This window comes from Monodon monoceros, unplaced genomic scaffold (assembly GCF_005190385.1).
Source record: "Monodon monoceros isolate NGI ecotype Baffin Bay Population unplaced genomic scaffold, NGI_Narwhal_1 Super_Scaffold_18, whole genome shotgun sequence".
Lineage (NCBI taxonomy): Eukaryota > Metazoa > Chordata > Mammalia > Artiodactyla > Monodontidae > Monodon > Monodon monoceros.
The window spans coordinates 84,265,856-84,293,433 of NW_021703774.1; the positions used below are offsets into that span (position 1 = coordinate 84,265,856).

The following is a 27,578-nucleotide window of genomic DNA, read 5'->3' on the forward strand; positions in this document are numbered from 1 at the left end:
CAAAGATATCACAGAAAGGAAAACTACAGGCCAATATCATTGATGAACAGAGATGCAAAAATCCTCAACAAAATACTAGCAAACAGAATCCAGCAGCACATTAAAAGAATCATACACCATGATCAAGTGGGGATTATCCCAGGAATGCAAGGATTCTTCAATATACACACATCAATCAATGTGATAAACCATATTAAACTGAACGATAAAAACCATATGATAATCTCAATAGATGCAGAAAAAACTTTTGACAAAATTCAACACTCATTTATGATAAAAAGCCTCCAGAAAGTAGGCATAGAGGGAACTTAACTCAACATAATAAATGCCACATATGACAAACCCACAGCCAACATCATTCTTAATGGTGAAAAACTGAAACCATTTCAACTAAGATCAGGAACAAGACAAGATGGCCCACTCTCACCACTGTTATTCAATATACTTTTGGAAGTTTTAGCCACAGCAATCAGAGAAGAAAAAGAAATAAAAGGAATCCAAATCAGAAAAGAAGAAGTAAAAGTGTCACTGTCTGCAGATGACATGATACTATACATAGAAAGTCCTAAAGATGCTACCAGAAAATTACTACAGCTAATCAATGCATTTGGTAAAGTAGCAGGATACAAAATTAATGCACAGAAATCTCTTGCATTCCTATACACTAACAACGAAAAATCTGAAAGAGAAATTAAGGAAACACTCCCATTTACCATTGCAACAAAAAGAATAAAGTATCTAGGAATAAACCTACCTAAGGAGACAAAAGACCTGTATGCAGAAAATTATAAGACACTGATGAAAGAAATTAAAGATGATACAAATAGATGGAGAGATATACCATGTTCTTGGATTGGAAGAATCAACATTGTGAAAATGACTATACTACCCACAACAATCTACAGATCCCTATCAAACTACCAATGGCATTTTTCACAGAACTAGAACAAAAAATTTCACAATTTGTATGGAAACACAGAAGACCCTGAATAGCCAAAGCAATCTTGAGAAAGAAAAATGGAGCTGGAGGAATCAGGCCTCTTGACTTCAGACTATACTACAAAGCTACAGTAATCAAGACAGTATGGTGTTGGCACAAAAACAGAAATATAGATCAATGGAACTGGATAGAAAGCCCAGAGATAAACACACACACATATGGCCACCTTATCTTTGATGAAGGAGGCAAGAATATACAATGGAGGAAAGACAGCCTCTTCAATAAGTGGTGCTGCAAAAACTGGACAGCTACATGTAAAAGAATGAAATTAGAACACTCCCTAACACCACACACAAAAATAAGCTCAAAATGGATTAAAGACCTAAATGTAAGGACAAACACTATCAAACTCTTAGAGGAAAACATAGGTAGAACTTTTTATGATGTAAATCACAGAAAGATCCTTTTAGACCCACCTCCTAGAGAAAGGGAAATAAAAACAAAAATAAACAAATGGGACCTAATGAAACTTAAAACCTTTTGCAGAGCGAAAGAAACCATAAACAAGATGAAAAGACAACCCTCAGAATGGGAGAAAATATTTGCAAACTAAGCAACTGATGAAGGATTAATCTCCAAAATTAACAAGCAGCTCGTGCAGCTCAATATCAAAAAAACTAACAGCCCAATTCAAAATTGGGCAGAAGACCTAAATAGACAATTCTCCAAAGAAGATATATAGATTGCCAACAAACACATGAAAGGATGCTCAACATCACTAATCATTAGAGAAATGTAAATCAAATCTACAATGAGGTATCACCTCACATTGGTCAGAATGGCCATCATCGAAAAGTCTACAAACAATAAATGCTGGAGAGGGTGTGGAGAAAAGGGAACCCTCTTGCACTGTTGGTGGGAATGTAAATTGATACAGCCACTATGGAGAACAGTATGGAGGTTCCTTAAAAAACTAAAAATAGAACTACCATATGACCCAGCAATTCTACTACTGGGCATGTACCCTGAGAAAACCATAATTCAAAAAGAGTCATGTACCACAATGTTCATTGCAGCTCTATTTACAATAGCCAGGACATGGAAGCAACCCAAGTATCCATCGACAGATGAATGGATAAAGAAGATGTGGCACATATATACAATGGAATATTACTCAGCCATAAAGGAAACGAAATTGAGTTATTTTTAGTGAGGTGGACGGACCTAGAGACTGTCATACAGAGTGAAGAAAGTCAGAAAGAGAAAAACAAATACTGTATGCTAATACATATATATGGAATCCAGAAAAAACAAAAAATGGCTCTGAGAACGTAGGGGCAGGACAGGAATAAAGACGCAGATGTAGAGAATGGACTTGAGGACATGGGGAGGGGGAAGGGTAAGCTGGGATGAAATGAGAGAGTGGCATGGACATATATACACTACCAAATGTAAAATAGATAGCTAGTGGGAAGCAGCTGCATAGCACAGGGAGATCAGCTTGGTGCTTTGTGTCCACCTAGAGGGGTGGGGTATAGAGTGTGGGAGCGAGCCACAAGAGGGAGGAGATATGGGGATATATGTATATGTATAGCTGATTTACTTTGTTATAGAGCAGAAACTAGCACACCATTGTAAAAGAATTATACTACAATGAAGATGTTAATAAATAAATAAATAAATGTTTATTGGATGAATGTCCCCCTCACAGTGGTTAAATTGTGTGCACAACACCAGGGGTCGACAGCTATGAACACCAAAACTGAAATTAGGATTATCTCCTGTGAATTGGGTCAGTACAGATTAAACAGTAATGAATGATAGTCACCATTTATAGAAAAAACACAGCCTTAAAATCTGTATTTGAAGACCACCCAAAATATAGGTATGATGACCCAGATATAACTTCAGAAAGACTTACCTGGACTGTGGCTTTTATGATAATGTTTATTTGATTTTTCTAATAATAAAATTAATATATATTCTTATGATAAAAGTTTTTTTAAATGTATAGATAGATATGTAAAAAAGGAAAATAAAATCATTCATAATCCAATCACCCAGAGAAATTTACGTTAACATTTTGGTGTATCTTTTTCACAAACACAATAATTTAGTCATATTGTTTTGAAGCATGCTTTTTCACTTAATATGTTGTGAATATTTTAATGTAATTAAATTTTATTCTAAACCAATACTATATATCATCCCATTATGTATATATATAAAATAATGAATATATTGAACACCAAGTTTGCTTCCAATTTTTGCATTACTAGTAGTGCCAAGAAACATCCTTGTAGCTACTGACACTTTGCGTTAAAAGGTCTCCAGAAAGATTGTGCTTATTTCCCAGTAATAAGCCAAGCATAAGAATGTCTGTATCTGTATCTCTAAACTCTTGCTAGCTATAAGCATTTGGATTGGGTTTTAACTAGAAAAGGACAAAGCTAACCAACTACATTGTATTTTTTAATCTAAAAGTAATGTATTTTCAGGATGGCAGCACCAGTACAGGAGATGGCCAGAGATCAAATCTGGCAGTGCATCTGGGCTCATGAACATGATTCTTCTGTTTCCGCAGCAGGTACCTTCTTCTAATGGAGATGGATGCCTCAAGTGCATGATGTTTGGTGGCCCTGAATCTCAAGATCACCCAATCATGACCCCTGCCTCTAGGTCCCTGGCTTACCTGGCCATATTCAGCCTGCTGGGAAGGCATGACAAGAACCTGAGGCTCTGTTACAGTTCTCACTGTCAATTGTCACTCTGATCCATGCATTAGACACTTGTGATAATCGTGTTAATGTGAGTCCATCTCCTGAAACTTATCACCTCCAGCAAAAATTTTCCAAGACCCAAAATAGAGGCCAGCCCCCAGACTCTGTGCCCAACAGTATCATCTGACCAAGTGTTGCTGTTTTTTAAATATGGGCTTCTAAGACCTATCTTTGGAGATTTTGATTGGGGAAGTCTAGGATAGGTCTTAGGAATCACTAGCTCTTAAGACTCCACAGCTAATTCTGATGTAAGCCAAAGGTTGAGAACCATGGGTCTACTCTGATAGGCCAACCAGGGTCCTTATTCTTCAAGGGCTGTCTGAGAGGCCAGCTGTCCCTCTCCAAAAGATTCTAAATGTTGGCCTTTTATTCCCTCTTTGTCATCCTCAAACGGCAATAGATAAAACCAAGAATAATAACAATATTTTTTATCAAGTTGTTCCTATGTCCTGAGCACTTTTCAGACATTAGCTTATTCTATTCCCACAATATATTTATGAGTCCTAAGGCTCAGTTTCCCCATGTCCAAAATGGAGATAACAACCTACAGGTCAAGTATTTACAAAATATTTCCTCACAATTTTTTTTACTTACCAAAAGTTCCTGTCATTTAGGTGGCTCATAAGTATTATGAGTAGTAATATTATTTTAGTCAGGGCTTTAATCGTTACCACAACTCTAGGCCTAGCCTGTTATGAGAAGCAATATAAAGAGAATGCAGTGGGAAATGATTCTAGCAGACCTTTTTCCAAATGAGCCAGAATTAGATGTGGAGCTTATAAAGCAGCAGTGCAGCAACATTGGGGGAAATGTGATGATGAAACCTCTTGTTGGAAAAGAAGAAAATCCCAACTCTCTAGAAGCTTTTCATTTTCTCTGTTTTGTCCCCTCAGTCTCCTGTGGATTCTGAGAAAGCTGCTATTACTGTAACTCCTGAGAACTTCTCTAATGGCTGAAGCCATGGCACCCTCTCTGAGGGTGGGACTTAGCTGGAGAATCTCCAAAACCAGCCAAAGCCAGCTGCACTCTGCTGACAATGGGAAAAGCCCAGTCAAAGCCCAATGCCCAGCCACAACTCCAACTCCAAGCTAAGATGCTCAGAGCACTAGAGATAAAGACAGAAAGTTCAGAATAAATCCCTAGATTGTGTCTTGATCAGGAAAGTGGTCCCCAGACCCTTGAAAAGACGAAGAATTCAAAGAGGAAAAGAGGTGTTGGGCAGCAATTCTGTGATTAGAGAGAAGTAATGCGCATCACTTTAGATCCACAGAGCAGACCTATCTTTAATCTGCTTTGTTACTATAACTCATAGATCAATCGAATGGTCTGGAAAATGCCATCTCAGACAATTCCTTCAGTCATCATATAGGCATATGAAGGCAAGGTCTTCCTTAGCATTAAGATGGAAATAGGACCACTTTACACATTCCAGCGGGTAGGTAGCGGATCCTGGGACCATAACCCAGCACATACCCATATACTGAAGGAATCAGAGCACCCAAAGACTTGGGGTGGGGGAATCAACCTACCATCCTGTACAGCATGCTCATCCCCAGGACCAAATCAGGACAAAATCTCACCTGCCACCTTGAGTCCTTCAGGCTCACCCTTGTCTCAGACCTCACTCCTTAGGGTCTCAGGAGTCTTGGCAGCAGAGGAGGTTCTGAGAATAAGAGATAGGCACCTGGAACTCCCAGCACAAGCTCATGGGGGATGGTCGCCAAACTCAAGGGAGAAGCCATGTCTGCAGGGAGCATAGTCACGCTGCCCTACGGCTGGTCCCCCATTGCCATCCCCCCCACTGATCCACATCAGTGGATATCAGAAGACTGCCTCTTGTTAGACTCCTGGATCCCTCCTTTCTCCTAACGTTAGCCCCAGGAAGCCTGGGAAGGCATGCGGATTAGAGCAGAGTCAGGAGGGAGAAAGGTGGGGAACCAGTGCTGAGCTGCAGAGAGATTTACAAGTGAGCAAAAAAAATGTCAGTGAAATATCTGCTCACAGTAGGCTGAGATGAGCAGACTAGTGAGCTCTGCTGGTGATGAAAGACAGCTGTAAACATAAAACCCAGATACTTTTGAATTTGTGTTTCTGTTTCAAGAAGAAAAACATAAAAAAAAGAAGAAAAACAAATATTTGGACTTATTTTTTCTCTTTCTGGACGTAGCATTAGCTGTCTTCCTCCACAGTAAGCCCCCAAATAGAATAAATATGTGAGAGGTGGGAGCTTTGAGGACAGCCCAAAACCAAAATTAGAACCAAGTCCTGGGAAGCAGCAGAATTATATATTTTTCACAGAATCTGCTCTCCAAATCTGGCTTCAAAAGCACTGCTCTTTTGCTAAACTGACAACAATTGCCACTAGGAACCTCAACAGTGTCTCACATTTGTCAACTTGGGTTCCTTGGCAATGATTCAACCTGGTTTGAAACTGGTATTTGTTGCATTTCCCAAGCCCCATTAGCTGCCTTCCCGAGACCTCTTTGATTTCTCATTTGCCTCTCTCCTGCCCTGCTTGTCATATTTTTGGAGGCCATAAGCTTTGATTACAAGGGGATAAGAAGGCAAAGCAGACATTGTTTTTATTTCCCCGCTGTGGATTATGTGTAACACACAGTCTTTTGGAAAGATAGGGCTAACCAGCTGAAATGGGCAAGTTGTAGGGAACAGCCTGGGCTGCCAGAGATGAGTTAGTTGAGCTCCAGAGTGCTCAGATCTTATTTCTGTGCTGAAGGATTTTCTTCATCTGGTTTGCTGAAGAATTTGTGAATCTCGTCTCTCAAGGCAGGCCCTACGTGTCATATTGTTTTACTTGCTCTTCTCCTGATGGCTTACTGCTCAGCAGCCAGCAACCTTTATGTAAAGCAGACCTGAGATGGGATGAAAATTTTCCCCAATCATGTCATCCCTTTAGATGGTTCTTCAAACCCAGGTAGAAGTGGGTGTGGATGAAATTGTCTAGTTCAGCAAATCCAGGAGACTCAGCAGCCAGGGATGTGCTACAGAAGTTAATCCAGACCAGTATGAAGGTCTTAGTAATGGACAAAGTGCTGTGCGGGCACTTATTATTCATTCACTCAAATTGAATTTAACTGACTCAGGGCCATCTGTTGATACACAGCTGTCTCTGTCCAATGGCCAGTTCTTCCACTCAAGTGAGAGACAATGCTGTGCTGACATTTGACTTCCAGCAAAAATGCGCAAACACTTTTAGAGCGTATCACATCAAATATATAACTGGCACTGTGCTAGGTACTCGTTGTATCTTATTTCATTTACTCCTCACAATCACCTTGTAAACTGGTTGTTATCATCCCCTAATAACAGATGAAGAAATTGAAGGCTCAGAGAGATTTAGGAACCCAGGGAGTTAGGATTTAAACCCTATCTCTGCGCTTAGAGTCTTGAGTTCTTCCTATTACCCTGAAGCTCCTCTAGACTTCTACGTGCACATACACTGGGCAGATTTTAGACTATAAAAGCTTGGAATTAGAGGGCAACCTAATGAAATAATCTGTAAACAAGCCAACAGCAAGAACATAAGCATTAACTAAAAGATGAATAGAGTATCTTACTCCAGCGTATTAGGCAAAGTTGTGAAGATAAAATTCTACTTTTTGTTTTAAGCAATTTTTGTTATTTAGTAAAATTAGAGTATGTTATGGAAATTACCAGTGAAGATTTTAGATACTTTTATTTACAGTTTTCAGTAATTTTTAAAAGACTCTTACCGGAGAAGACGAGGATTTCAAAATTGCCTAATGAATTTGGAATTGTAAAAAAAAAAACAGTATGTATATTGGGGGTGATGATGTTAAAATAAAACCCTAGCACATAATCTCCAGTGCATATTTGAGGATGAATTAATAATGTTATCATATAAAGATAGGTCTGAGAATGTTTTAGAACTTAGCCATAAGGAGATGAACCAGAACACAGGCAAATGTGCCCATCAGTCCAGACTCTATGTCACTTCATAAAAAATAATGAAATGGAGTTGATTGTACAAGAAATCCCCAGCATATATATTCAATACACACACACACACACACACACACACACACACACACACACACACACAATGGAATACTACTCAGCCACAAAAATATGAAATAATGCCATTTGCGGCAACATAGGTAGACCTAGAGATTACCATACTAAGTGAAGTAAGTCAGAAAGACTTACCATACTAAGTGAAGTAAGTCAGAAAGAGAAAGACAAACACCATATGGTATCAATTATATGTGGAAGCTAAAATATTGCACACATGTACTTATTTACAAAGCAGAAACAGACTCACACACATAGAAAAAAAACAAACTTATGGTTACCAAAGGAAAAAGGGGGTGGGGGAGGGATAAAAGGAGTTTTGGATTAGCAGATAGGACCTATTATATATAAAATAGATAAACCACAAGGTCCTACTGTGCAGCACAGGGAACTATATTCAATATTCACAAGCACTCTGCTGTATACCAGAAACTAGCCCAACATTGTAAATCAACTGTACTTTAATTTAAAAAATAAAATTAAAATTAAAAAATAGCTAGTTTAAGAATTTGTTTAAACCAGCCTCTTCAAAAGGTAGCTCTAATGTTTAGGTCCGTTTCCCCATTCATAGGATTGACCCTCAGCCTGTCTTAAAAAGCAAATATCCAGGGCTTCCCTGGTGGTGCAGTGGTTGAGAGTCCGCCTGCCGATGCAGGGGACACGGGTTCAAGCCCCGGTCCGGGAAGATCCCACATGCCGCGGAGCGGCTGGGCCCATCCGCTGAGCCTGCGCGTCCAGAGCCTGTGCTCCGCAACGGGAGAGGCCACAACAGTGAGAGGCCCACATACTGCAAAAAAAAAAAAAAGCAAATATCCACATAAGCCATTATCACACCTTTTAAATGAAAAAAAAAAAAGTAAATGGCAAAATGTATTAGTACTTTTTGCTGGTTGCCCAATTTTCAGGAGATATAACAAACATTATATTTTAAACAGCCATTAATTTAACTATGGTCTTGGTTTTTACTTTTGTAACAATATCTCTTCTCACATTCTATGTTGATTTGTTATGCTAAATGCTTGGCAGATGTGTAATCGACATATAAATTCGTCCTCATGTAGCTAGCCAAAATTATTTCTGACAGCCTTTTATACCAGGCAGAACTCTCCATTAATCTGTTTTTGGAGCCCAAGGCAACATTCGGGAAAATAAATCAGATAAATATAGCAATTTATAATGGTCCAACATATTTATTGTGGATGTGGCTATTCTCAGCATGTATCATATTAATACTTTTAAGCTGTACAGATTTATATTAGAAAGAACTGGAAATATTTAATCAGGATTTTTAATCTCTTGAGCATCTTTTAAAACATTATGCAGAAATTTGATGGCAATGAGCTTAAAAATGACTATCAGCAATGGGGATTATTATAATATTAACTGAAGTCCCATTCCTTCAGTTTAATGCAGTTCTAAGGGTGAAAAAAATGACTAACGTCAGGCCACAAAGAGAAGAGAAATCACTGCTTGGTAATATTATTTCATAAGCCAGATAAAGATAGGCTAAAAGACACGTTTATCTCCTGCCGTAGATGGTTTCTTTGGCCTGCTCACGGTTTCTTTGGCCTGCTCATCTAAATTCTGCCTCTGTATGTGAAGTTTCCCATTAAAAGCCAGGCTATTTGACATACACTAGTTGAAGGTACAGCTGACAACAAAATTGGCCCCATAATATGTTTTCTTGCTACTAGTCTCTGGTCGATAAACTACAGCAGCCCACAGGAGTTACGGGTCATGCATCACTCTCCTTCATGCTTTTTCTGTCTTCTTGTCTCCTAAGCAGGAGTGGCAGCTGGTGTTTTTTTAATCTGGTGTCACAGGTTCAGAATCCTTAGAATTTTTCATCCTCAGTGGGCAGTATACCAGGGACAGCACTGCAAATCAATTAGATATATTTCATATTTGAAATTCAGTTACCTGATTTCCAACATGTCTTCTGTCCTTGAGGAATGATGCATTTATCATCCTGGTTATTTGGCAGAAATTGGACCAACTGGGATTGAAGACTGTTTTCTGACTCTCAAGAATTAACCTGTCTTAGCAACTGAAACGGCTTTATATGCTAGCCCCAGAGACAAAGGGCCCTGCTTTTCCCTGCTCTATATTATACAGGAGTGTTATGGATTTTTATTGCATTTATACAAACTCCATACTATGTGTAAGGTGTATCTAAATAAGTAAACATCTTACTAAAGCTTGCTATGAGGCTTTGGGGAGGGGTGAGTGGTGATAAAGCTGTAAGAAAAATGATTAAAAACATATATTAATCTGCCTTTATATTATTGTCATATTGAAATGTACAGTTTGAAATCCATTACCTTATTCTCCTGAGGGTTATATTCAGGTGCAAAAGTAGCATTGACCTTGCACTTCACACTCTGTCTCAGAGATTTTATAGACCTGGTACATAATGTAAATTTCTAAATATGTTAAAATGGGAGGAAATTACATAAGTGGTTGCAGACTATGACCAATACTGCATTCAGGCAGCAAAAGAATATGTTGAAATTTATCTGTGAGCTGGCTCTTTTGGTAAGCATAGGAAATGAATAATTCATTAAGCATTCTATTAATATCTATGGAGCCCTACTATGCAGAAAAGCACTCTATCAGGCACTGAGGAGGGAAATGTTGAAGAAGACATGGCCCCTGCTCCTATAATCTAATCAGAGAGATTATAAAACCAACCTATCTTTGAGTTTCCTAAACATGCTCCTTTATTGAAACAGGAGATCATTCACCAGGTGAATTAAGAAAAACTGGCAAACTGAATGTTACATGTTTCTTGGTCTTGCTATCAATTTTCTGTTACCATGTTTATTATCTTAGGAAAATAAACTCAGAATACCACATTTACAATATATTTTATGTGGCACATAGTCAAGATTTTTTGACCTCCAAAGTCAATCTGGATTCAGTAACAGCTGACCAAAAAGGAATATTCCAATAATCTAATGATCTTCAGCTTTTCCTCTGACTCAGGCACACATTATTTTAATAAGAGTGGTTCGCTTATTAGTTTCTCAATACCCGGGCTTGATAATGTAGCTGGACCATTCATGAAGCACTAAAGTACTCAGATGCACTTGACACGCTCTCAGCTTACATATTTGAATGTGAGCATCTGTCATATTCTCTCTAGTTGGCACCCTTGATTCCATTCTTCATGCTGAGGTGGGCCCAGAGCCCTTGTGCTTCAGAATTAGGGGTCATTGAGTTTCAGCCCATTTGTTTAGAAATCAACCTCAGGATGGGGTGTCAGAAGTACTCAGCAATGCATTATCTCCCAAAGCTATGCAGCCAGTGTTTTCTGGGCACAGAGGTGCACTTCTGTTCATTAATAATATGTATCGCCACAGCACAGTCAGTTTCTACATCTCTTGACATTTGGGGGTTGAATCGCTCCAAGATTTTGCTGTTTTATCCTCCTGAGTGAAAGGAAGTGACTTCCCTGTGCCCATCTCTGAAACCTGTCATCTTGCTAGGGCCTAACCTGCCAGGGCATCTCCTCATCAGGGAGGCAGAGAAAGGTGAATCAGCCACATCCATCGTGTGGAGAACTATGTGCAATCATGTCCACACTGGGGTTGGCGTAGCAGTGGAGGTCCAGACAGCTTGATACTGACTAGGAGGGTAGCCCTTGGAGAACAGGATTCAATCAACAGATGGTGGCTCGGGTAGCAGGGCCAGTCTCCCAAGGAGGAGCCTGGTAGGAGCTGTTAGGGAGGTAGTCCAGTTTTAACAAAGGGAAAATGAGGCAGAACTCAAGTCTTAAGAACCGGGTGAGCAGGACAGGAGGTAGGGCAGACAGCAACTTGGTAGACATGCAGATACCTTAAGGTTCGCATCAGCATGTCAGAATGAGGGTTTATGACCTACTCCAGGCCCCATTCAGCTGCCATTGCTGAGGTTGCTGTCCCAGTTGGAATGGGTTCAAGAATCATGTAGTGCTGATCTTGTCAAGGGTAGGCTCTTCAGTGTGGTGCTTGAAGCCAGAGGTTGTCGTGCTCTCCCCAGCAGGGGGCACCAGTAGAGTCACCAAAGGGGCAGAATCTCAGCTCTGCCTAGGCCTCTAGCTGAGCCAGGATTTACGGGCCCAAAGGAGAGGAGCTCTACAGAAGAAACCCTGCCCTCTGCGTTGATGGCTAAGTTTGGAAGCTGCAGAAAGTCTGTAGGAGTAAAAAAGGCTAAAAAGAAAAGGAAGGTAATCGGAGATCTAGGCAGAGAAGTCAGCTAATGCAAAAAGAGCCCTGCTGGTGCTGCAGATACAGACAGGACTGAGGGCGGGCCCAGGGAGGTCAGATAAGGCAGGATGTCTCAGGCATGTGTCTCAACCATCTTTAATTCCAGGTGTTTAGCAAGTGTAGGTGTCATGAAAAGGAAAGAAAGGAGGAACAGAGGGAAGAAGGTCTCTGAATAAATGAGTAAATTAATAAAGAAGAAAAGTAGGGATAAAAGTTAAAAGAACCTGGCTGGAAATTAGTAATAGTAGATTCTATCCTGACTCTGTCACTAACTAAATGCTGGACCTTGGATAGAAGTTACTTACATCTTAAGACCATAATTACTCCATCTGTAAAATGAATGTGTTAGACTAGATTGTCTTTTTTAACAAGTTTACTTCAACAAATATTTTTTGCATGCCTACTAACTGCAAAGCACTGAGCTTTGAAGAGACTGAGATGAGAGTACTAAAACCAGGAAGTTCCAGAGTCTGCTTCTAAAGGATGCCCTTTGTTCTCTGACGAGTTTTGTAAGCCCTGCTCAGTGTGGGTGCTCCTGGGCCACAAGTTGATTAAACCCAGAAGTGAGAGGCCTGTCCCTCTTTGAGACACAACAGATAAAGCATTGCACATGGCCTTTCACAATCAGAAGTATGATTGTGATTTCACAATCATCTCACCCTCTCCTCACTCCCCCCCATGCATTTATGTTGTATGGAAAGTATGAGTGAACGAACAACAACTGAGCACCTAGTGTATGCAAGATGAGGAACTGAGTACTTTCACATACATAATCTCATTTAATTTTCATATCATGCAGCTTAGATATAATTTTATTCATTTTACAGATGAAAAACTGAGATAGAGAGGTAATATGGCTTTGTCAAGGTCACTTTAACTTCAGATAGTTTTAATCCAATGATAGAACACTTTCTGCTACGTTACAGCACATCTTTTTTTTTTTTAAGATTTTTTTTGATGTGGAGCATTTTAAAAGTCTTTATTGAATTTGCTACAATATTGCTACTGTTTTTTTTGTTTGTTTATTTGTTCGTTTTAATTTTTTCTTTTGGCTGTTGGGTCTTAGTTGAGGCACGTGGAATCTTTGTTGCAGCATGAGGGATATTTCGCTGCGGCACGTGGGCTTCTCTCTCGTGGCATGTGTGCTTTCTCTTCTCTAGTTGTGGAGCGCGAGCTCCAGAGCACATGGGCTCTGTAGGTTGCAGCATGCAGGCTCTCTAATTGAGGAGTGGTCTCAGTAGTTGTGGCGCACGGGCTTTGTTGCCCCATGGCATATGGGATCTTAGTTCCCCGACCAGGGATCAAACCCGCGTCCCCTGCATTGCAAGATGGATTCTTTACCACTGGACCACCAGGGAAGTCCCACTCCTGTTTTTTTTTATGTTCTGGTTTTTTGGTCATGAGGCATGAGGGATGCTAGCTCCCTGACCAGTGATTGAACCTGCACCCCCTGCATTGGAAGGCCAAGTCTTAACCACTGGACCATCAGGGAATCCCCAGCACAGCTTAACTTAGCTTGTTCTGAATAATGACATACTGGATAAACATGCTCAAATAGGCTTTTTCTGAAAACTAATCTTTGACATAAAAGCACTTGGCAGAAAGTTTTGTTCACGTGCACGTTGAGACTGGCATCTTGCAGGTGGATTCCTAAATTCAAGTGGAGTTTTATAGGGGTGGGAAATCAGGACAATTTATCCTTTATAAAACATATACATATGGGGATATATATATCCCCATTTTACATTTACATGAATTGATGTATATATATAGTATATATATATATATAACTGATATATATTTTAATGAACTGATATATATTTGATTATATATATTTGATTTTATATATATATATCAGTTCATTTGAATTACTATATAAACAATGGACTTCAGTTTAAATTGGTTTAGCATTTCTAGCTGTGCATATCAACCCATGTAATTCAGTCATGAGGCATTCTAGGACTTCAGTCGGATGGTAAGGATATGGAGGGAAGCTGGGAATGGTGAGAGTACAGGCTAGGAGAATAAATTCACCTTTAGGACAGGTCCCCAAGGAGAGTGACCAACTTCTCAAGTCATAAAATCCTAGGAGGGAGAATAAAATCTGGGTGCAAGCTGGGAAAGTCTCATTATCTATGAGGTCCAGACTGGGGTCCAGACCAGTGGCAGATGTAAGGCCAGAGGACGGGCAAAGACAATGGCAATCCTGGTAGTCAGGTGAGTGGTAGAGGCTATGTAGCTCCAAGAGGCCCACCTGGTATAAATAAGAACTCCAGCCTATGGCAGGATTCAGCCTTTGGGGGACCTACTAAGGGCAAAAAGGAGAAATGGGATCTCAACAAGCCAACTGAGGTTTCAGGATAGGGTTTTCGTTTCAATGGGCAAACTGGAGAGACAGTAGCAAGCTAAGGTAGAGGTCTGGTCCTACTGCCATGCAAAATATGGCAGGGGTTCAGCACAAGGCTGAAGCTTTATAGGCGATGGGGGTCCCATCCCAGGCACACTGGAATTAGGGCAACAAGATAGATTCTAGACCCATCGCCATGGGTGAGGGTAAGAATGAGATTTCCAATATATTCTGACAAGTTTGCTTAGAATTGGCTCATGAATGGAGCTGTCCTGAGTGAAGACTATACATGAAGATTTTCAATACTTGTAGCTGAGTCTGGATCGGGAGGGGACTAACATATCACAATGTGGTTTAGTTTTATTTGCATCCATTTTATAACCAGCAGATGTATCCTTTGCATTTTATCTCAGGTATGATGAAGTTCCCAAAGAATTGCATTCATATTCTTTTGTCATTATAATACTCAGTATTTATTGGATCATTCTGGGCCTTTATACACTTTCATTAACATTATTACCATTGCCATGAAAATTCAATAAAATGGTAATGCTGTTCTTGAATTCCTTTGTCAACATCATTGCAAAATGTAATGACAAAGTAATAACACTGTGACATTATGTCTGTAGATTAATAAACTATGTTTTAGTTTTCACCAGAACGTCAATACAAAAAAAATCTCAATCAAAATTTACCCTTGACTTTACAGTATTTCAATAAATTTCTATAAATACCTGCTAAAGCTTTACAATCATGTGTCAGTGTATGCTCAAAGTTCACATTACTATCAACTCAATCATATAACTAAAATAATCCCTTTTAGCTCTTGAAATTAATTTTATTGTGGCTCACTCATAGCCTCACAATAAAGTGTGTCACAGAGGACCATGAAGAAACAAATAAAAGGAATTTTCTAGATATTTTAAAACATTCTTGGTCAAACTCACTTTGAGGAAAACCATGGTGAAAGTATTATTTGTAATGTACATCTCACTAGAGGAAAGTGAATATGTTTGGTAGTGTTCTAAAGCCATTCAATTGCTTCTACAAATGTTAAGATTCCCATCTGCAAACAAATAATTTGTACATACCAGGGAGTTTACTGCTTGTCTCATCATTAATCGCACATTTTGTCTATGATTAGAGGTATGGCTGTGCCTGATTTTTCAATAAATTAACCAGAAGCAGAAAAAGCCACACAGGTGTTTCAGTGTCTGATTGCATCCTCTTATACACAGAAGCTCAAGAAGAAACACTGGACTTATTTAAATGCTTGCCCTAACGTAATACTTTTAACTCCTTCGCTGGCATATTTGCTGACAGAATTCAGTCTTCTCAGGATAGAAATGTTTTTCTGAGAATCACCCTGCCATGTGGGAACACAGACTGTTGGGTGATTCTGAGGGACAGAGCAACATCAGAGAGCCATCCTAACCCCAGTCAGGACCCCAAACCCCAAGAGTCTGCATTTATTGTGTTGGCCAAAAAAGTTCATTTGGGGTTTTCCTTAAGATGCTACAGAAAATCCGAACGAACTTTTTGGCCAACCCATTACTTCTGGAATCACTTCCTCCTTGTATAGGGCATCGTTCTTCTTTTAAAAAAATGGTACAAATTCAGAAGAGCACTTTTTTAACCTTTGCGATGGGGAACAGGACTAATAGCTTTATTATGGTCTATCAGTTTTTTAATGAATAAGTATTCATGCTTCATAATCGCTTTTCTTCTATTATACTATTCAAAAAACATTTTTCATATATCAGCACAATACTGAACACTGGAAATATGAAGATGAATGAGATAAGCCCTCCAGTCCTCACAGAGGTGGTCTCAGGTAGGGCTTGAGATTGTGGACTTCTCAGTTTGAATCCTGGTTCTATCATTTCCTGGCTGTGTACTCTTGCAAGGAGTGATGTTACCAGTCTGCACTCAGTCTCTCCACGTGCGAACTAATAGTACTAATATTACGCACCCACAGGGCTGTTGAAGGTTACTGCATGTAAGGTGCATACACAGTCCTGTCTTAGCACAGTGTATTCACTGCTTACTATGTTAACTATCAGTATTATGGAGTTCACATTCTCATAGGGAGACAGATCATATCATACACACTAAATATAGTTCAGTAAAGCCCTCTAATGGAGCTCTGAACAAAATGCCATAGAAGCTCTGATGAGAAAGAGAATCATGAGTTCATTTATAATCAGTTTTATTTTGAGCTTTTTTCGCAGCGATAATCATGGCTGACAGCAAGGCTCAGGGTCTCACAAGAGGTGACCTCTAAGCTGGGCCTTAAAGACTGAATTCACTAGTGGGGAAAAGGTGGACAGGATGTCCAGGGAGCTGGAGCATGAGCAAAGGCTTGGCAGTGTGTAACTGGGTGGCATGTCCAGGGACCGGCAAGTGGTATGGAAGGAACACAGAAGAGGCTGCCAGAAAGACAGGTCAGGGCCAATCATCACAGCAGCACTAGAGAGCAATGTGACCAAATCTACGTTTTACAAAAATAACTTGGCTGCTTCCTGGAAGATGAAATACATAAAAGAGAGACTGAAAGCAGGGAGCCTGTTATGAAATGATCATGGCGGTGAGAATGGAGAGGTGAGGACAGAATACAGAGGGACCTGGAGAGAGAATAGAAAGCACTTAGTGACTGATTGGGTGTGGGGGTAGAGGAACGATTCAGGGATGACTTCACATTCCCACATGAAATAAGAAAAACAGGAAGAGAAGCAAGTTTGGAAAGAGAGATAATGAGTTCGGTGCTATAAATATTAAGTTTGGGGTATCTGCAGGAAGAATACCCAAGCAGGGAGTTGAGAATGTAATTCTGGAGTGCAAGATAGACCCATCCATTATGGTAGGGAGAAGGGAAAGTAGAGAAACAGGGAGGAAGTGACACTTTAAAAAACAAGCCTTATATATATGCACAGCCCAGTAGGTTCTATGAAATAGAACCAGAACTAGACAGATACTTCTCCAAAATAACCTCTCTACACCAGCAAAACTGGTTCACTCATTGTACCTTCATATGTCTTGTGTGTTCACTCTGCCTCTTTTCTTTCCTCCATTCAATGTATACTGATTGAGCATCTATTATTGTGCCAGGTGCTGTTCTAGACTTTGGTGACACAGAAGTGAAAAAGTCAAAACCCTGCCATCAGAGAGTTTATGTTTTAGTGCAGGAAGACAGTCAATAAGCAAGTAACCAAATAAAGATAAAATTTCAAGTAAATAAATGCAATAAGGAAAAAATAAAGCAGGTAAGAGGTTAGAAGGTTACCAAGATGCGAGAGGAAGGGGAACTCTTTGAAATTGAGTAGTTGTCATCAGGGGAGTCATTTCTGATGAAGCAACATTTTAAATGGAGGTCTAAAGTAATGGAGAAAGTCATATGAAAATCTGGAGGAACAATGTTTCAGGCAGAGGGGAGAGCAAGTATGAAGACCCTGAGGTAGGAACCAGCTTGGCATAATTGAGAAACAACAAGGCAGCCAGGTTGGCTAGAATAGACCAAATAATCACAGGGTATCTTGTGACACTTCTGGTACTATTGTCTTGTATTGTTAACTAAATGTTGCTGTTAAGATGTTTCCTGGATTTATATCCCATCTTCCCAGCTCCATGTGAGCCTACTGAGGTCAAGATCTATGCTCCAACTTCATACTCCCACAGTATCTAGAACAATGCTTTGCACATAGTAGGTGTTCTTTCTCCATTCATTTATGTATAATTGTAATTAGTGGTAATTTCTAGGCCGGCCTTGTCCCACTCTCAAACAATTCTGGGCTAATTCCAGAGGTTGCTAAACATCCAGTAAACCACTGATAAGCTATCTCTAGTACTGTTGTGATCAGTAAGAAACTCAAGCTACATCCAGGGCAACACAGAAAGCCCAAACACCAAGATTTACCTTTGCTGTTTGCAAATCTGATGGTTTCACTTAGGCTCTAACATTAAAGACAGAAATATAAGGAAATTCTGCATATGCTCAGAGAAGCTGTCGGCTTTGCCACAGTTCTATGCTTAAACATTATAATAATATTATTATTATCCCACAGGGGTGTCATGAGGATTAATGAGACATTTTCAAATCACTTTGAGCTGCTCCACTGGGGGTACTAAATAAACGGTATACTTGCTCCTGAAGTGCCACTTTTGACATTGATTTGTTGTGATGGGTTCTGCTGTCCAACAGGGCTGGAATTTGCCCACCAACTCATTTCCTATAAACAATAGACTAGCCATCAGAAGAAAGTGGTTTTCACTTAAATATGAATTGAAGTGAACTAGTCAGCAATGAGAAGAAAATTGGGTGCTGTTAGAAATCTAGTATTTACAAAGCACACACAGTGATCAATATAAGAGTTTCACAGTGTGATACAGTAAAGTGAACATTGGATTTGGAAGTAATCCAAGATTTTAAGCCCAACTCTGCCACAAACGCGCTGTGTGAGCTTGAAGAAACAAACTTCTCTGGGCCTCAAATATAAAGTCAGGACCATCCTAAGAAGCTCATAAGCAGTCTTCCAAACAAAACAAATACACGAAAGGAATGGAAATAGTCATTTCTGAAGGAGAGAGATCACAGAAGGGAGGAGCTGTGACCATCCATCACAGGACCATCCTCTGTTCTGCTCTTCCTTGCCATTGATTAATATTAATCTCAGTACTAATTCATGCAAATGGAGAAATTAATCACTTTCTAAGTCAGACACAGAAGTGCATGAAACATTCGGTCTTTAAAAATAGGGTCTTTGCCTTTCTACCAGCCATCCTTGCAGCGAGCCATCTGTCTTATACTTAGATTTAAATATATGAATGATTGATTATACTGCTACCCTTATTACCAGCTCAAGTACACTGTTCCAGTTTTGTGAGAGAGTACTTTACATGGCTGTCCACTTTTACCATCTTACAACATGTTACTGCCTTCAGTGCCTGGCACTGACCTGGAGGCGATGTGGAAGGTAAAGGACAGTAAAAAACATGGGTGCTTGTTGTACCCAGAAAAGGCAAAGATGGAAACCCTATGGCATAACTGAGTAACATGCTATACTGGGAGCTCGGTTTCTCCCCACCACTCATCCCAGGAATCTCAGTGGCCCTGCGCTCAGAAGAAATAAATGTTGACACTCCAGAGCAGATGGAAATACAAAGCATCACTTGCTGGGGAATTCAATTCAACAAACGTATACTGAGTGCCTACTGTTGATCAGGCACTTTGGTAGTTGTTAGGAATATAAATTGGATAAGATCTGGCTCTGCCCTAGAGAACCTCACAGTTGAGAGTGGTATGGAAAGCAATGACCACAAATCACTCTTACTTCAAGTCAAATTGTCAGCTAAGGTATGAAGGGTGAGGGAATTGTCTACACAACAGTTCCTCTTTTGTAAATGATTTGAATGATACCATCGAAAACACATTTTTAAGCCTAGGGTTGACTCTAAATTGGAGTTGCCAAAACGTCTGGAAACAGAAATTGTGTTCAGTGTGCCCACAACAATTTAAAGAAATAGTTTAGGTTCAAAGGGGACAATTGTTAGTTATTATCACCATGCCAAAATCAAGCAACAGAGATACAAGTTGCAGAATGACTGTTCTCTCAGTTTAACAACTAGAGCGTGACCAGTTCCCTATGGCAAGGCCAGCGGTGGAACATCAGGCACGGCCTAGGTACTGGTCTGGCTCCCGTCCCTCCCACCACGGACTTAAGATGTGAATTTCCTTTTTCATTTTCCTCTAATTTTTGCACTGATAGGAAACTCACTGTACTGAAAAGGCCAGGCTGCCCTCGCCAAACCTAACCAGAAACTGGGTCCTTGACTCTTCCTAATGGCTGAAATCTCAGCTACGAAAGGTAGTGTGAACTATCCACGGCAGAAGTGAAGTCCCTGAACGTCTTTAATGACCATTTTCTTCAGACTCCGGGTGCGAAACTCCTCAGTACCCATTACTCCGCTGGGCTTCTCATCCAAATTATCTAGAGCCCTCCCGGCCTGGCGGTCTTTCACCCTCGAGTGGGCCCAGGATGCAGGCACCCGGCTTGCCTCTTGCCCAAGGCGCCCACCTGGCCTGCCACTCCCTGCCTCGACACCTTGGCGGCCCCACAGCAAGCCCCCATCCTCCCTCCTAGCCCGCCTCCGCCTTCGGCCACCTCGGCTCCGCGGAGCCAGCCTCCCCGGGGGGCCCAGGTGGATCTTGCGGGGCGAGGAGGCCGGCGCCCGCCGGCTGCGGTGCGGCCCAGGGCCAATCTGGAAGCCGCGCGACGGCGACGCGGCCTCGGGGGGCCGGAGAAGGGGCCGACTGGGCTGGGCGAGGGCTCCGTGGGGACGCCGAAGTGCAAAATATGGGCGTTCGGGTGGCCCAGAGGGACGAGGAGGGCGGCGGGGAAGAGCTGGGCCCCGCGGCTCCCAGGGAGCGGGGCGCGCGCCCGCGCGGTGGGCCGGAATCCGGAGGGGACGCGGAGGGGCGGGAGCGCGCCCCGCGGAGGAGGGAGGAGGAGGGCTGAGGAGGCGTCTCCTTGGAGGATCCCGGCGGACAGCGCCAGACCGAGACCGAGCCTCGCGGCAGCGACAGCAGCAGCAACAGGCGGCGGGCTCGGCGGGAGGCGGAGGCGGCGAAGGGGCGGGGAGCTCGAGGAGGAGCGAGCCGGCCCCGCGCCGCCGCCTGTTCCCCGCCGCATGGACGAGCACTTCAGCCTCCTGCGCTCGCCGCCGCCGCCGCCCTCCGCCCGCCACCGCGCCCACCCGCCGCAGCACCCCGCGAGCGGCGGCGGCGGCGGCGGCGCCCACACGCTGGTGAACCCCGGCTACGCAGAGCCCGCCGCGGGCCCCGAGCTGCCGCCGGACATGACGGTGGTGCCCGGGGACCACCTGCTGGAGCCGGAGGCGACCGACGGCGTGGGTGACCCGCCTCAGGGCGGCTGCGGTGGCGGCGGCGGCTGCGACCGCTACGAGCCGCTGCCGCCTGCGCTGCCCGCCGCCGGCGAGCAGGACTGCTGCGGGGAGCGCGTGGTCATCAACATCTCGGGGCTGCGCTTCGAGACGCAGCTCAAGACCCTCTGCCAGTTCCCGGAGACTCTGCTGGGCGACCCCAAGCGGCGCATGAGGTACTTCGACCCGCTCCGCAATGAGTACTTTTTCGACCGCAACCGGCCCAGCTTCGACGCCATCCTCTACTACTATCAGTCCGGGGGCCGAATCCGCCGGCCGGTCAATGTGCCCATCGACATCTTCTCCGAGGAGATCCGCTTCTACCAGCTGGGCGAGGAGGCCATGGAGAAGTTCCGCGAGGACGAGGGCTTCCTGCGGGAGGAGGAGCGGCCCCTGCCCCGCCGAGATTTCCAGCGCCAGGTGTGGCTGCTCTTCGAGTACCCGGAGAGCTCCGGGCCGGCCCGGGGCATCGCCATCGTGTCCGTGCTCGTCATCCTCATCTCCATCGTCATCTTCTGCCTGGAGACGCTGCCCGAGTTCCGCGATGAGAAGTACTACACTGCCTCGCCGTCGCAGGAGCTGTACGAGACGGCCAGCAACAGCACGTCGGGGGTTCCCGCGGGAGCCTCCAGCTTCTCGGATCCCTTCTTCGTGGTGGAGACTCTGTGCATCATCTGGTTCTCCTTTGAGCTGCTGGTGCGGTTCTTCGCTTGCCCCAGCAAAGCCACCTTCTCGCGAAATATCATGAACCTGATAGACATTGTGGCCATCATCCCTTATTTCATCACTCTGGGCACCGAGCTGGCTGAGCGACAAGGCAATGGACAGCAAGCCATGTCCCTGGCCATCCTGAGAGTCATCCGCCTGGTGAGGGTCTTCCGCATCTTCAAGCTCTCCCGCCACTCCAAGGGGCTGCAGATCCTGGGGCAGACGCTGAAGGCTTCCATGCGGGAGCTGGGGCTGCTCATTTTTTTCCTTTTTATTGGGGTCATCCTTTTCTCCAGCGCGGTGTATTTTGCGGAGGCAGACGACCCCACTTCAGGTTTTAGCAGTATCCCTGATGCCTTCTGGTGGGCTGTGGTAACCATGACGACCGTAGGTTACGGTGACATGCACCCAGTGACCATAGGGGGCAAGATTGTGGGGTCACTCTGTGCCATCGCTGGTGTCTTGACCATTGCTTTGCCAGTCCCTGTGATTGTTTCCAACTTCAATTACTTCTACCACCGGGAGACAGAAGGGGAAGAGCAAGCCCAGTACCTGCACGTGGGAAGTTGCCAGCACCTCTCCCCTTCAGCCGAGGAGCTCCGGAAAGCGAGGAGTAACTCGACTCTAAGTAAGTCGGAGTATATGGTGATCGAAGAGGGGGATATGAACCATAGCGCTTTCCCCCAGACCCCCTTCAAAACGGGCAATTCCACGGCCACCTGCACCACGAACAATAATCCCAACTCCTGTGTCAACATCAAAAAGATATTTACCGATGTTTAATGTATGAAACAAGTGACATGCTGTGCCCAGTATTGTGTGGAACGTGCCCCCTTGGTCTGTGTATGCCCTTGTTTTATACATTTCCAGACCATTCATCAAGGAAAGGACATGAAGAAGTGGAAAGCACACTTCATTCTCTCTCTCCCTACTGCTTCATACTGAAACAGGTGTCTGTTTTGCAAGTGGGCTGCATTCTCTCAGCTCTCCTTTTTTTCTCTCTCTCCCTCTCTTAATATTTCGAACAACAAACTTACTTTAAACTTGAGTTTCAGCACATGCTCTGTAAAAAAAAAAAAAAAAAAAAGACAAAAAAAGAAAACCAAACAAAAAAACTGTACATCCTGGAAGGAAATGAAACTAAAGAACAGAGTAACTGTCTAACCTCAGAATCCAAAGGCAGCTGTTTCTTTACTAAGTAAAGCAGGCACATACTTAAAGGATGCTTCGGTTTGATGGACCCACCAACACTATTGAATATTTAGTTCAATTGCCAACACTGTGGATAGGTGGATGAAAAGTCTATTTAGAACAATGACTTGTAAACCCACCGTAAGTTTATTTGTTTTCAACTGGAATTTCTATTTGGAAGCCCCCCTCCCGGAATTTTAAGGATCTCTACAACTTTGAACTAAGGGAAATGCCCAAGATGTCCCGATCTGACCAATTAGTTTAACTCTTTGGGGCTTGTTAAGCATTTCGAAAGTATTAGATGAAGAGATTCCTATGAAATTCTGTATTCATTCTAGCTAACATCTATCAAAGTCTAGAAACATGTTTTCAGTGCTGCTGAGAGAAACAAAAAAATTTCCTAATGCTTCTGAGAGATAAGCTTCTGCAGTATCACAAGAAGATTAAAGTGGCAGACACTCCTTCCAGCAGAAGTTACTAATTCGGACCTGACTGATGCAGTTCCCATAGCAACCCATGTTTCCCGGGAAACCCGAAAAGGTTGTCATGGCATCTCTTGCTCTCTAGCCCCACCCCCTAGCCCCTGCTGTTTCCACAGTAACCTTTCCAGATGGTTCCTACTTACATGATTTCACAAGGAAAACCACTGTTTGAATAAACCGCACAAGTAAAGTCTGAGAATCCAAAGTGGTGAAATGAATCACAAAATGCATATTTTTACTACAGAAAATCACTGATGTCATCCCATATTGACTGAATTGAAAAGGAAAATGTCGTCATTGGAATGTTAAATATACACTACAGTAAACCATGATTTGAATGAAATGCCAGTAATTAGGCAATCATTTTAAAAGATGCTTCTCTACTGTTTTCTTTTCCCAAGAAGCCAACAAATGAAGTTAAAAAGCAAACGTCAAAGTGTTCTGCACGTAAGCAAGTGAAAGATTCAATCAATATACCTGAAACCTTACTACAAGGGACCTTCAGACTTCCTCTTTAAAAACATTATCCAGATCCCACAACAACAGTGTCACCATCACAGCCCTTGAAAAACTAAATATACTTGAAAAATATAAAGGATGCACACTTTTAACTGAGGGAATTGCAGACAATCAATAAGAAGGAGGAACAGGAAGTAACCAAACCTTGGGGAAGTACTTGCAAGTTTCAGCCATGTGCCAGGGATGGCCAGAAGACAGCATCAGGTGAGCACTGTGGGAGCTACTGAGAACACTCTCTTTTTGTACAGGGAACCAGGGGGGTGCCATTCATATCTAGATTTGTGCTAACTTGCAAAATCAATAGTTTTATATTCATTATATGCTAGGTGCCTTTTGAAGATCATTTATAACACCTTTTCTGTTTGATGTCCAGGTTGCCAACTATTCTTTGGTTTCCATTGTTTATTGCAAAAAAGTGGGAAAAGAGTCATTTCTCTTCAGAATAACCTTCACCCAAACTGAGCTGACAATGATTCCACTCCTTTTACTAACCTCCTTGGCTTCTGAACAACGTGTTTCCCCTGAAAAACGGATAAAAGGCAGACCTGCTGTTAGATTATTGGTCTGATTTCATTTACATAATTATTTAGTAGTGTGCAATTGTACAATTCTTCAAAACAAAGATGGTTAAAATTGCAATAAGGGTAACATTTTATTTTAGCATATTCAATTTATTGAATATACATTATATAAAGTATAAATTATACATTATCCACAATTGCTTTTTGGTTTGATAGGTTTAACTATTTTATCCTAGAGTAAGTGAGAGTTACACTATTTTTAAAGCTCATAAAATATTTTCAGGTAGTCAGAAGCCTACTTACTTTATTATTTGTGCATTTGAGAGAGTGAAAAATGATGATTATGACAATATGAGGGGGAAGGGGAGGAAAAGAAAACAAAAACCCAAAAAAACAGAAGCAAGAAATCTGTGTACCTGGTCATAGAGTCATTGTTCTTATATATGGTCTTCGAAATAGAACTCCTTTATCTAGTTCCCTTTGCTACTTGTTTAACCCTTTAACATTGATCCACCTTTTGACCAAACTTTTGGTATTCTTAATGACCAGAAGTTGTTTTTAGGACCCATTTTAGTGGTGATATGTAGATACACTCTAGTAATTACATAAGAATAATTTTTGTATCTGTTCTTAAAAGATGTTAGCATAAAGATGAACAAAGTGCAGTAACAGTTTTATTCACAGTTATTCAGAAGATGTAGAAACCCTGATTAGTTCTATAAGTAAATTATGGTTGTGCCATAATTTTTGGAATTGTATGGTTTTAAAATAACAGTAATACAAAGGAGACTTTTTTTTAACCCAGAAAAATATGACTTTTGAGTCATAACTTTGAGGTAGTATTATTCCTTCTGGTTGCCATATTGTAAGCTCCTTGAAGGTTATAGGTTCTGTACAGGTCTTGACAAAGTTTTGGATTCTAGTGCCCAGCACCAAATGTAGCACCTTGTTTGTATTCAATACATTTGATGAGTGAATGGCTATTATCTTACATTAGTGTTATTTTCAGGCTTTTAATGAAGTGATTTAAAGCATAAGCTCTGCAGTCATATTGCCAGGGTTTGAATACTGTATGACCTTGAGCAAATTACTTAATCTCTCTGTGCTTCAGTTTCCTTATTTGTAAAATGAGGATAATAAATAGTACCTCATAGGGTTGTTGTGTTACCCTCATAGGGTAAATGTTAATGCAGGTATATTGCATCAGAGATTTTGCCAAGAGATTACATTACATTATTTGCTAAGGGATTACATTATGATTGTGATCATTACAGGCACTGTATAATTAATATCAAGCCTTGTGAATGGCATGAAATACATCAATTATCAGTGTCTTGCTATTTACTTTCTATAATAACAATAATAATTACGATTTGTTAAGGGTCAATCATGTCCAGGACACTTCTCAACTCTGCAAGGTAAGTGGTATTAACCCTATCTTAGGAGGGTAAAAAACAGAGGGTTAAAGCTCAGTGATTTCCCCAAGACTTCACAGCTAGCAAGAAATCCAGCATGATTTAAAGCTAGGTCATTGTGACCCCAAAACCCATGTTCCCTTTATTGAGTGACTTGAAAGAGATTGAGAAAATAAATTTCTTATGCTTTTAGGTTTGACTTCAGCCCATGTTACTAATTAATGAATTCATGTAAAGAACATATTTCCAGAAATGTAATTCATTCAGCGTACCGAAAAATTAACCCTTTTTTAACCATCAGATATTTTTAACCATAGGGACCAAATACGGTATTTAAATCAGATGAAGAGACTGACTTTTCTAGTAACAAAAGATTATTTTCTTACGTGATTGATTTATCTGGATTTAATATTATAGTACTCAGAAAGTATAATTAGTCTTGGTAGTGATACCTGCTAGGACAATGGATATTTTTTCAGTTTTAAGATTAATTTCCTATTTTCATGTGTTTTAATCTACAAGAGGTGATAGTATTGCTATTATGCAGATTGTTGTTTTTCCATCTTCTCATACTTTGCTTAGGTTACTGAAGAACCATGCCAGAAAACAGTATAAACATTTTGACTGTCCCTTATTAAGAAGGGGGAAATTACTTAGAACAATAGCATGGAAAGCAGAAGGAGGTTGCCAGTTCATTGAAATTTGTGACATTATTGCCTAACCTAACCACTCCATGAATCTTTAAGAGCAACTGTGCTTAAAAAAACAATTAGAATATAATTGTGACCCACATGATAGTTGTAGCCCCTTCCCTGAGGTCCTAAGGCATTTAGAAAATGAAAATGGGTAGTGAATTGGGCTTAGAGCAGAATGCTAATGAGTCTAAGTTTACACGTGCTACTTAACTTTGTCAAACCACAGACTTCACTGAGCTCAATTGCTTGTTTTGAATGTTGAACGGTATACGTATGTCTGTGTGTACAAGAGATTCATGGGAGGAGGTGTGATTGGATCAACACACATCTGTCAAAACCCTGGGAAAATGTATATACCCTATAGCTGGTGAATCCAGAGATAAAAACAATAACATTGCTATTGTTTTATTTCTTATGTATTGTTTTAAACTGATATTATAGCAAATTTAAATACCCACCAACTAAGGTGACATAATCACAAATGGCTACACATAAGAGGAGTGTCATATCAGTTATTTCTCAACTTTGAAATAAAATTTGGGGATTGAAATTTTAAATACACAGTATGAAGAAATTCAAAGCTATGGTTCATCTACATAAAGCTTATTGTTTACCTCTTTGGTATATAACATACTCAAGTAATTGCTTTGCTGATCATATATAAATCCAATATATATAATATATGCCAATAATCTATTCCTTTGAGAACCGTAACTGTAATTTACTGACTTCTCAATACATCTAAAA

The 27,578-nt window shown here is 41.4% G+C and overlaps 1 protein-coding gene across 1 annotated transcript; it reads left to right on the forward strand.

Moving 5' to 3' along the window:
* Positions 1-20,880: 20,880 nt before the first annotated feature.
* KCNA3 (potassium voltage-gated channel subfamily A member 3) lies at positions 20,881-23,123 on the forward strand. Its single transcript, XM_029230373.1, has one exon. The coding sequence runs from the start codon at positions 21,049-21,051 to the stop codon at positions 22,789-22,791; it is 1,743 nt and encodes a 580-aa protein (XP_029086206.1). The 5' UTR covers positions 20,881-21,048; the 3' UTR covers positions 22,792-23,123.
* The last annotated feature ends 4,455 nt before the right edge of the window (positions 23,124-27,578 follow it).

Excerpts from the sequence above, each read along its gene's own strand:
- KCNA3 (XM_029230373.1), top strand. The coding sequence starts at position 21,049 with ATGGACGAGCACTTCAGCCTCCTGCGCTCGCCGCCGCCGCCGCCCTCC.